This window comes from Phytophthora parasitica (assembly GCF_000247585.1).
Source record: "Phytophthora parasitica INRA-310 unplaced genomic scaffold supercont2.231, whole genome shotgun sequence".
In the NCBI taxonomy this organism is placed as follows: Eukaryota; Oomycota; class Peronosporomycetes; order Peronosporales; family Peronosporaceae; genus Phytophthora; species Phytophthora nicotianae.
Window position 1 is genome coordinate 1 of NW_008649217.1, and position 10,749 is coordinate 10,749.

Here is a 10,749-nt window from a genome sequence, read left to right on the forward strand (position 1 = left end):
CCGACAAACAAACCGATGATGAAGATCGGGTTCACAACAGCAGAATTCGTCATGACCGTCGGGTAGGCTGCAATAGCCACGAGGAAGTCACCGATGCAGTACCAGATACCGAATGTCAGGATCGTACGGAAGCGGCCCCATCGTTCATCGGCCAGGTAAGCACCGAACAACGGAGTCAGGTAGCAAATGGACGTCCAGGTACTCTTCAAGGCACTGGCAGACACGAGACTCCATCCGATTTTCTGCATGAAGTTCTTGAGACCTTGGTTGATACCATAGTAACTGAGACGCTCGGCTAGCTCCGTCATGAGGATGAAGAGGCATACCTCCAACAAGATGCTCTTGTACTTGCGTGGTCGAGCCTCCCACACGGTTTGTGTGGTCTCATAGGGCACCGCGGGCGAGCCCATGGGTGATTTGATGGGAGCGGATGTGATTCCCATTGTGAAGGTCTCAAAGCTGGTCAAGTTACGCGCTAGTGGTGAAATTGGAAATGGCCTGAATGCGCGTGCACTGCTGCCAATCCACACAGGGAAGGAACGTCGATATCAGCGTGAGCTAGGCGCCGTGCATTTGGTGATGGGGTGCCGAGACCTGCAAACGACTGGACTTGTAGGCACAGGCACATCTCCTTGTAGGAGATGCTCTTGACTGAAAAACGACATTACTGAATTATGCTGTCGATGAGTGTGTACAATACTAAGATTTGGCTTGCGCGCTACTATGCTTCGAAGGCGCACCTACTGAAGGGAGGCATTAACTTGCATGTGGTTTCGTGGTTGTCTCTAGTACTAACAGTAGCTGCAGAGATTTTTATCGATGGCATTGCTATCTGTACGTCGAGTGATCATTAGCGAAAACCCAGCCACTCCACGTCCAACTTCGCGTCTTGTCAAAGGGTTTCAACAAACGTGCGTTAATCAGCGCGGGTGGTCACGACATCCTTAACCGTAATTGCTGCGATTTCGCGTTATGGATACTCAGCCCGAATTTTGGTGGGATCGCTGCGCTTCAAAGACAAGCTTGGGTCCGAGTTGGGGTTCGAATGTGGTGCCCCCAATCCTTGCGCTCTGCAGTTTCCTACTAAAGTAGAGAGGGCGGTATGCATTAGCAAGCACAGCGCTGTGAAGCCCTCGCGAGTCTCGATGAGCAGGAAGGCAGCGTCCAATCTTGAAGCGATGACAAGCAGCGTGTCGGAACTTTGATTGGAACCTTTGGTGGTCCCGCTCTTTTCGGATTTGACATGCATGTCAAGTTGAACGAGAAAAGAAGGATCACCAAATGCGGAGGTCGCTTTTCGTCTCCATTTTCGCCACCGGCTCAGCGCAGACCAGAATGGAGACGAAAAGCGCCACCTTTTTTGTTAGAACTTTCGATGAAAATGTTGGATGGCATTCAGACGAAAAAAACCCATTAAATGTTTAATGGGTTTTTTTCGTCTGAATGCCATCCCGGCCAATCAGATCTCTCGAAATATTTTTTTCCATTCCCATTTAAGTTGTGCAGGTTGACGAGTACTATTGTAGCATTCCTATCAACAATGTTGACAGGGGTTACACTATTTGTAACCTTGGTGTGTGTCACATCATTTCATTTTTGATTGGCAACCGTGCATTATGGTGCTATATGTGGTTGGTCTAGGCCTCGGCGACGAGCAGGACGTGACGCTGCGTGGTCTGAACGCCATCAAGAAGTCCAAGAAGGTCTTCCTAGAGAACTACACGTCGGTGTTGGGCGTAGAGCTGGAGAAATTGGGCGAGTTCTATGGCCGTGAGGTGATTCTAGCCGACCGCGACTGCGTCGAGACCGGCGCTGACCAGATTTTCGCCGATGCCAAGGACGATGACGTGGCCTTCTTGGTCGTGGGCGACCCGCTCTGCGCTACGACCCACTCAGATCTGATTCTGCGCGCCAAGGAGCTGGATATCAAGGTCGAAGTGATCCACAACGCGTCCGTCATGGGCGCTGCGGGCTCCTGTGGCCTGCAGCTCTACTCGTTCGGGCAGACCGTGTCTATCCCCTTCTTCCGGGACGAGTGGCGTCCCGATAGCTTCTATGAGAAGATCCAGTACAATCGTCGCGGCGGCATGCACACGCTGTGTCTGCTGGACATTAAGGTGAAGGAGCCCGACTTTGAGGCCATGTGCCGCGGCCGCACGGTCTACCTGCCGCCGCGCTTCATGACGGTGAATCAGGCTATTGAACAGCTTATTGAAATCGAGGAGAAGCGTCAGGAAGGAGCTTACAGTAAAGACACGATCTGCGTAGGCATGGCACGTCTCGGCCAGAAGGACCAGACCATCATCGCCGGCACCATGGAGGAGCTGCTGACCGCCGACTTTGGCGCTCCGCTGCACTGTCTGGCCATTACGGGAGAGGTGCACCCGCTCGAAGAGGAGGTACGTGGACTTGTTGGTCAGTTATGTGGGAGATTATTCTGATGTGGCTTTGTACAGATGCTCAAGCAGTTCTACATCAAGAAATAGACATCGACGACGAGTTTTAGCGCCGCTTTTCCCTTGATACATGAATGCATATGCTCGTTAGATGCTCACTCTTGCTCTGGTTCTCGAGTGCTCAATTACCTCCAGTCAGGTCGTGGATAGTGTCGAGGTGCAGCAAATGAATTGAGTTACCCATCCTCCTGATACACTCAACAGTAGACGAATCTGTAGACGAAATCGTCTCTTTAGTGATCCTTGCTACTGATGTACTGGCGCATTGTAAGTGGTTGTAGTCTGCTCACGGCGCAATAGCTGTTAATAAAAACTTTTGCGAAAGGCATACCATTCGCACAACCAAATTAATGCACTGATAGCGATTACGCCTTCAGGGTTACAGTACAATGTGAAGTTATGCAGTGTACTTCAGTAGGAATATGTTTGTGGCTCCCTGTGGCACACTGTCAGTGCATCCAGTCAACAAAGAACCCTGTTTCGTAATAGGTCACGACTAGTTTTTGCAAGTCTTGGTTGTCGTGTCTCTTGCATCCAGTCCTGAGCCCGTGCACTGCCAGTCGAAAACTCGTTCATTTCTCAATTGGACCTCCAGCGCTCGCATCGACAAGAACCTCGAGACCATCATGGGAGTCACCAGTGCTCCCCTCAAGTCGCCCATGGGGTCACCAGCAGTGCCCTACGAGCCCGTGCAGACCATGTGGGAGGCTCGACCACGCAAATACAAGAGCGTCCTGTTTCAAGTCTGTTCCTTCATCCTCATGATGGAGCTAGCCGAGCGTCTCAGTTACTATGGTATCAACCAAGGTCTCAAGAACTTCATGCAGAAAATCGGATGGAGTCTCGTGTCTGCCAGTGCCTTGAAGAGTACCTGGACGTCCATTTGCTACCTGACTCCGCTGTTCGGTGCTTACCTGGCCGATGAACGATGGGGTCGCTTCCGTACGATCCTGACATTCGGTATCTGGTACTGCATCGGTGACTTCCTCGTGGCTATTGCAGCCTACCCGACGGTCATGACGAATTCTGCTGTTGTGAACCCGATCTTCATCATCGGTTTGTTTGTCGGCATCGGCATCGGTACTGGTGCTATCAAGTCGAACGTGATCACGCTCGGTGCTGACCAATTCGACCCGCACGACCCGAGCGAGGTACAACAGAAGGAGACGTACTTCTCGTACTTTTACTTCTGTATCAACGTGGGATCTGGTGTGTCGTACGGCTATCTGTCTGTTCTGTGCGTTGATGGTTCGGCTCAGATTCCCGCTGAATACGGATACTTCGCGACATACATGATTTGTGCCTGTGTCATGGCACTTGCTGTCGTCGTGCTGTGCATCGGCTACCCTCGCTACGTGTTCCAACCTCCCAATGATCGTTCCATCTCGATGATGTGCCAACTTGGCTGGGCCAACGCTCACCAGACCCGCAATGGCTTCATCCTCGTTTCGGCCACTTTCTGCTTCCTGGCTGCGTTGGTTGTCAACGTCATTTCGGCTTTCACCGTCGACAAGGGGGACGTTGGCAACATCATGTCGTACATAGCTGCCGTGCTGGTTCTTGCCGGTATTGTAGGCTGGGTGTACGCCGGTCAGGACCAATCCTTCCTGGATGTGTCTAAGAGCAGCATGGGCGGCACTTTCGACGACGAGCGTGTCGAGGGGTACAAGAAACTGGTGCGGGTGCTCCCGTACGCCGCCTTCACGATCATCTGGAACTGCGCGTACGACCAGACGGATGCCAACTTCCAGTCCATCACACAGCAGTGCGACCTGCGTCTCGACAGGAGCGACCCGGACAGCAAACAGATCCCTGGTGCCATGCTCGGAGTGTTTGATCCGATTGTCATTGTCATCTGCATTCCCATTCTAGACTCGATCGTGTACCCGCTGTACACCAAGAGGGTTGGCAAGTCTCCTTCTCAGTTCGGCAAGTCTGCTATTGGCCTCATCATCGCCATCATCGGTATCTTCTGGGCTGGTATTTTCGAGGTGATCCGTCGTAACGCCGGCGCCCTCGAAGACGCGAATGGAGACCCAATTCTTGATGGTGGAAGCTCGGAGCCCATGAACGACATTTCGTGGGCCGCTGCTATTCCCAACTACGTCTTCATCGGTCTGGCCGAGTGTCTGATCAACGTTACCGCCTACGATCTCGTGTACTCGAGCGTGCCGCTGTCGTTGAAGTCGATGGCTCAGGCCGTCATCCTGTTCATGAGCTCCATGGGCTCTATCCTGACTTCAGTCTTCACTATCATGTTCTCCAAGTCGCTCCCGTCCGACAACCTGAACGAGGACCACCTCGAGAACATGTTTTTCACGGTGGGTGCCGTCAGTGTTATCAACTTCGTCTTCTTCGTGATCATTATGAAGAAGATGAACATGGGTATGTCGTCGTCTCCTGAGCTCGACCATCTCGGCAATGAGGTCCAAAACCTTATGGACGAGAAACTCTCCGTGAACTCCCGCCACAGTGTCGCCGTCACCAAGTAAGAATGCATGCAGTTGTTGTTTTACTACAGAAGGATGAGGCAGATCCACAATTATCAAACGCAGATTTGTATTCGTTGAAAGTTTTGTGCGTGTATATTTTTTGCCGTTGTTAGTTATGATCTTAAAAGAAATTTATGGGTGCCTCGACGAGCAGTTGGCCGCCAAAGTGACCGCCAACTTGGCGGTCACTTTTCGGATAAAACTTAGTTGTTATTTGTTTTAAGAAAATAAGCTGATAATTGTGTACAGGGTTCCTTCCGATTTCAAAATGCTGTATTGACGAGTGTGGACGAGCGCGCACAAGACCCGCAAGTGTTTTTTTTTTTCATATCGTTTGTTTGTTCTTCTATCTGGGTGCTCTTCGTTAACGTGGCTACTGTATTTTCGATGCAATCTCACCACTATACCCTTACAAATAAAACATCAATATGACTTTACTTTAGTGACATTAGTTTCGTATTTTTTGTGGTCGTCATGAAGAAGTTAAGCATCTTCGCTGGTCGTTGGCTCTACGGGCAATAAAATTCCAGTTCTCGCAAAGCTGTCTGTACGTTCATACCAGAGTGTGACGGCGACAAAGCAAGAGTGAACAGGTATCAACATTGTACATGTAGAAATGAAAGGTATTCATCACATCGATAATGCTACGGGAACCCAAACAGAAGAAGTCCAGCTTTGCCACTCACACTCTTGGTATTGCTAGTACGTAAGCGCTGCGTTGACGACGTTCTGAGCGTTGATGCGGCCGTAACCGTACTCGTTGTTTGGGAAGACCGTGTCCGACATTGTGCCGCACGTCTGGGCAGCCCTCGGCAGCGCACGGTCCGCCGAATTCGACAGAATCTCCTTCATGTTTTCGAAGCAGAGACCAGGACGTGCACTCAAAGCCAACGCGATTGTTCCGGCAAGATGAGGTGCCGCCATACTCGTCCCCGAGAGTGACAAATAGTCCGAGTTGTTGCCTTTCCAAGCCGAACGGACGCTCACTCCAGGCGCAATGAAGTCGGGCTTGATAAGTCCATTGACGGCAGGACCAATACTGCTGAATGAACCCAGTGCGTCGCTAGTATCGGTAGCTCCAACAGAGAAGGCCTTGGCTGAATCACCCGGAGTCACAACTGAACTGCATCCATTGGCACCCGAATTGCCAGCCGAGAAGACGGGGAAGATACGAGCGGCGTACCAAGCATCAAGAATCGACTGGTAGTAGGTCATACCTTGGCCCGCTCCCCAACTGTTGCTCACAATGTGCGGGGCCTTAGCAGCGTTGCAGTTGTTGCCGTTTGTGTCCGTCGGACACAGCATGAACTGCCCACAAGCGGTTAAATAAGACATATAGCAAGAGTTCTCACAGGCCTTGCAGGTCATCCACTTAGCGCCAGGAGCGATCCCCACTCCCTTTCCTCCGACGATCGTGGCAACCGTGTGCGTTCCGTGGCCATTGGGATCGTACGGGGTCGCCGTCTTTTGAGCCGGATCATACCATCCGTACGGCCCGATCCAGTTGCTAGCGAGAGTCTCGTGAGTTCCGCGCACGCCGGTATCGATGGTGCCGACAACCACGCCCTGACCGGTATTGCTTGTCGCCCAGACATTCGTCGCCTTGATTTTAGTGGCACCCCATCCAGCAGTGACAGTGTTGCTCGTCGAGTCGGCTGTGGGCTCTGGAGGTTCCAGAGTAATGATGGTGTCATAGACAATCTTCTTCACCGATACCAAAGCGAGAATTTGCTCGATGAGACCAACCGAGCAGTCCACCGCTACGATCGTGTTGGTGATCCAATTGCTCGTGTATTGAATTCCAGCCGACTGGAGTAGATCCGTCACGGGACCCTGACATTGCTGCGCGTGCAGCTTGAGCGCATCGACGATGTTTTGGATGTTTTGAATTCGCTCAGCCTCCGTCCAAATTGCGGTATTGGTGCTGGCGACGGCATCGAGGACCGGCTTGGTATCCTTATCCATGACAATGATGATCCGGTGTGAGTCGTACGGGAGGTTGGCTACGGTTTCCACCAGCGTACTGGTTGCGTTCAGTGTGTTCGTTACCACCGTCCCCACAGTTCCCACGACATTGGCAATTAATCCGGTCTGGGCTCCCGACACAACAAGCGTCAGCATGGTGGTAGCCAGCAGGAAGGACGCGAATCCAAAGCGCGTCATAGTTTTCGTGGTCTTGTTGGTGAGAGTGTTGGTTGGACCTTGAGTTAAGTGGTATAGCTTGGTTAGACACCTGGAAGGTGAATTGTGAAATGAACTTCTGCAGAGTGTGAAGTTTTCCGCTACGTTGAGACCGTCTCAGACTGGTGGGTAACTTAGCTAAAAATCTTAGCGACCGCACGATGTTGTTACTGTATTGGTTCGGATGGGCCTCCGCTCTTGCTTTTTGTCGTAGTTTGAGGGACGGATATTTTCCACGGGGCGCTCGCTGTCGTCGTTTGAAAAGTTTACCTGAGCCCGTCGCCAGCCCTGTTCTTCTTTGGAGTTCGTGCTGAAGGGCGGAGGGCACTTCTCTCCGCAGTTTAAAAGCTAAAAAAAAATTGACTAGCAGCTGGAGCCATACTTTGGTCGATAGTTTATCAACATTGAACGTGAAAAAGATATCATGTTCAAGACAGACAAACAAGAAACTAAGCAAGTCTAGCTGCAGAGTAAAAGCACCAAACCGCCTCGCGGTCATCGGCAGACTGCAATAAGCTTCGGTTAACGCAACACGTCCAGCTTGCTTTCGGTGAGGTTTTTAGACTGTCTGAATCCCCAGAACCGTAAAGCCAAGCTACACGTGCTAGGCTGGATAAAGTGCAGCTCTGTGGATTGATACGTTTCAAGTAGCATAAAAACCAACGCGAAAAAACATTTTCTCTCAGGAATTTTCAGGCTAAAAAATGTTAAAACCAAAAGAAGATTTACATTGAAGTTGAAACAATAGTTACGTAACACTAAAAGAGATCTATAAAGGCCGGTCTGGGCGCCGGCATCGTGTTGATTGCAGTAGTGAAGCCCAGTTCTGGCCAGTTCTGGTGTCGTCAACGAGGTGCTGGGCTTCCAAGGTGCCGGCACCGTGATCTACGAACATGGACCGCCCCCGCGCATGATAAACACGACCAGGTAAAAAGATTATTAAACAACATTTCTAACGTTTTTTTCTCGTTTCGATTCACCAAAAACAGTAAATGACCAATCGATACGACGGTGAGTTATCCTCTCCTCAGCTTTTTTTTCTTCCGTGGAAGTTGTTTTGTCTCCAGCCGGCACAGATAGTCAGACGGCTAGCCGGGCAAGCCGATTCCTCATTTTGAAGTGATTTCTTGGCAACAGTCCGACATTTTTAATGTTCCACGACGCATTACTACCACCGCAGACTACGCGAGCAGCAAAGTGAAGTTGTAGACGAAAGATTTTTTTTCGTTCGAATAGCCTGCATTCATGCCAGGTTGAGACCTCGCGACGCTCGTTTAGCTTGTTCGCGACACTGATCACCTAGTGCCATTAGCGTCGGAGCGTCATCAAGATGCAGACATAAAATCTGGCTTCCGCTGGTCAAACCCGGGGACTGGAATCAGTTCGCTGGCACTCGGCTGGCTCCAGTGCCCCGCCGTCAGTAACCGAATGGCAGAAGCGGCAGCATTGCTTGTTAGGTCGCTCTGGTTGCCCACTGAATTCGTGCGATAAGAAACCGACCAAAATTCTGCTTTCAACATGGAATGCTAACCTGGATTCGTTTAGCGACAACAATAAGACAACTACACCACACGAAATCTTCGGACTTCAAACGAAAGAATTAAACACGCGCCGAGAGATGATTGTAGCGAGGGACCTATTAACGCCCAACATTTTACGCCTGACCTTGTAAAGAGCACGCGGTCGGCTTAAGTCCTCATTTCGTATTTTCTCATTAAGTAAACACAAAGTCAGAGTGCTCAGGTAAAATTGGAGGAGTAAACTTATTAAGGTCAGCAAGATTAGTCTTACCGAAGTAAGCTCTTTTTCTATTTTCTTGTATAAATATATATACGCAGGCGAAGACTTCATTAGGTCCAGATAGGGGAATCACAATCAGAGGGTCATTTAGTAAATGATCAAACCAATGCGCAACATATACGCCACAGTTAAAACCATCGCGTTGGCGCCACGCCCGATATAGTTGAATTTTCAATTGATAGTCAGGATTTACCAGAGGGGGGGGGGGGGTACACGTTCTCGATCAACGTGGTTACTTCGGCTTCGTAGTCTTCTTTGTGAAAGGGGTCATATATCCACACCAACCTCCTCTTCATGTCAAATACCGCTCCACACCAGTGGGCGACGTCGACAATAATGTGGATTGGGCATAGTATCACTGTGCTCTCGTCACATTTGCTAAAAATGAAGTCATTTGTATCAACGAGCCTGTTTCGTTGTTCTTCATCCTTAAACGTAGCAAACGTGGGGTTGGCAACGTATACCGTCGGTGGTGGACTCCATGACGCCTCTGCAGCGATTCAAGTTCAAGTTGCTGCAGCAACAAACATTCGTCGTTCAACCAACCTTGGTCACCAAATCGAGCGATTTCTGCAAATCCGACACTTTGCCCGCCTGAATTGATAGAGCTTCTCATGTCCATAGTCGCCATATCGTTCAAATTTGAGCACGTTCTTCCTCCTGGTTCAACACTCTTGATCCATGAAATCAAGGATCTTGCCTTGGCAACAAGTTTTGAGATGTCGTGGCAATCGCTCATAATCTAAATATCTGTAGCGCGAAATGTACCCACGTTTAAGATCGCTACAGCAATGTCTGCGTTGGTGACAGGTGTCTTGTCAGCTTCTGCACGAATTATCTGGTTTTTGATTGCTGTCATGCATTTCTTCACCAGCACCTCTGCAGAATCAACAACATGAATCGAGTTAGACAATCTTGTGCAGTTTTATAGTTATAAAAGTGTGTATGTTGGTGTGGTGAAGCGACAGTTGGCTTTTGCGAACCAAAAGCTGATTGATGGGAAGCGACCCGATCCAGTCCAGGGGTTCATATCATCGACGTTTTTGATGGTATCTCTGATCCTGATAAAGTGCAAATTTTGCATTGGAGTGTTATCATTTGATCCTGATCCCGCCTGATTCAGGCTCATTGTAGTATCAGTATCATATCAATATCATATCATTATACTGATACATGTATTGATACAAAGTCAATGAAGCGAGCTATTTGTCTGTGGTTCGCTTCAGATCCATCTAGACATCGTTTTGCAGTCTCTGGTAATCCCGCCAATTTGCCTTCATTAGGTACAATTTTTCTGCTCGTTCGTCATCGAGTCGAGTGCGAAGTTCATTCACCACGTAGCCACTTTGGCTAAAAATTCTCTCTTGAATCGCTGTGGAGAGCGGTTTGGCCAGGTAAATTCTAGCTAAAAGGGCTACCGCAGGAAATTCTTTGCTACCACGGTCTCGGAACCACTCGAGAATGTCAACATCGCGATACAGTTGCAGTACATTATACTTACCTCCAGTGGGTTTGGCTTCGGACCATTGCACAGAGAGGGTTTTCCACTGATTCCAAGCTTTAGCTGCCTGAATCGCCACGCCATCGTGTGCATCTTCAACTTCTGATTGTTCTTATGGGACATCCACCTCTAACAAAGAGCACATAGCGCTATCTGGCGTGGTCTCGCAGTGCTGTTCGGTTTGGGCCTCCTCCAAAACTGTGACGGGGTCACACAGCACCTTGTGCAGAGGAAGTTTATTTCCTCTAGAGTATACAAACTCTAAGTGAACGACCGTTCACGTGTCCCTGGTCTGAAGGGGACGAAGTACTCACTTGAG

At 49.8% G+C, this 10,749-nt stretch overlaps 4 protein-coding genes across 4 annotated transcripts; 2 read left to right on the forward strand and 2 right to left on the reverse strand.

Annotated features, from left to right (window-relative positions):
• Nucleotides 1–144: 144 nt before the first annotated feature.
• Nucleotides 145–324, reverse strand: PPTG_24794 (hypothetical protein; the record flags this gene model as incomplete). The annotated part of the gene is made up of 1 exon (XM_008918559.1): nucleotides 145–324. The coding sequence occupies one exon, from the start codon at nucleotides 322–324 to the stop codon at nucleotides 145–147; it is 180 nt and encodes a 59-aa protein (XP_008916807.1).
• Nucleotides 325–1,600: 1,276 nt separating this feature from the next.
• On the forward strand, nucleotides 1,601–2,803 carry PPTG_19947 (diphthine synthase). The gene is made up of 2 exons (XM_008918560.1): nucleotides 1,601–2,399; nucleotides 2,457–2,803. Exons 1-2 carry the CDS (start codon nucleotides 1,617–1,619, stop codon nucleotides 2,484–2,486), a joined length of 813 nt encoding a protein of 270 aa, XP_008916808.1. The 5' UTR covers nucleotides 1,601–1,616; the 3' UTR covers nucleotides 2,487–2,803.
• A 218-nt stretch (nucleotides 2,804–3,021) lies between these two features.
• On the forward strand, nucleotides 3,022–5,184 carry PPTG_19948 (hypothetical protein; the record flags this gene model as incomplete). Its single annotated transcript, XM_008918561.1, has 1 exon — nucleotides 3,022–5,184. A coding segment is annotated over one exon (1,927 nt), but the record flags the coding sequence as incomplete, so codon positions are not given.
• Nucleotides 5,185–5,647: 463 nt separating this feature from the next.
• On the reverse strand, nucleotides 5,648–7,111 carry PPTG_19949 (hypothetical protein; the record flags this gene model as incomplete). The annotated part of the gene is made up of 1 exon (XM_008918562.1): nucleotides 5,648–7,111. One exon carries the CDS (start codon nucleotides 7,109–7,111, stop codon nucleotides 5,648–5,650), a length of 1,464 nt encoding a protein of 487 aa, XP_008916810.1.
• Between the last annotated feature and the right edge of the window lie 3,638 nt (nucleotides 7,112–10,749).

Bases quoted from the DNA above. Each gene is read 5' to 3' on its own strand.
- PPTG_19947 (XM_008918560.1), top strand. From the start codon at position 1,617: ATGGTGCTATATGTGGTTGGTCTAGGCCTCGGCGACGAGCAGGACGTG. The intron at 2,400-2,456 runs GTACGTGGACTT...GGCTTTGTACAG, and splicing joins TGCACCCGCTCGAAGAGGAG to ATGCTCAAGCAGTTCTACAT.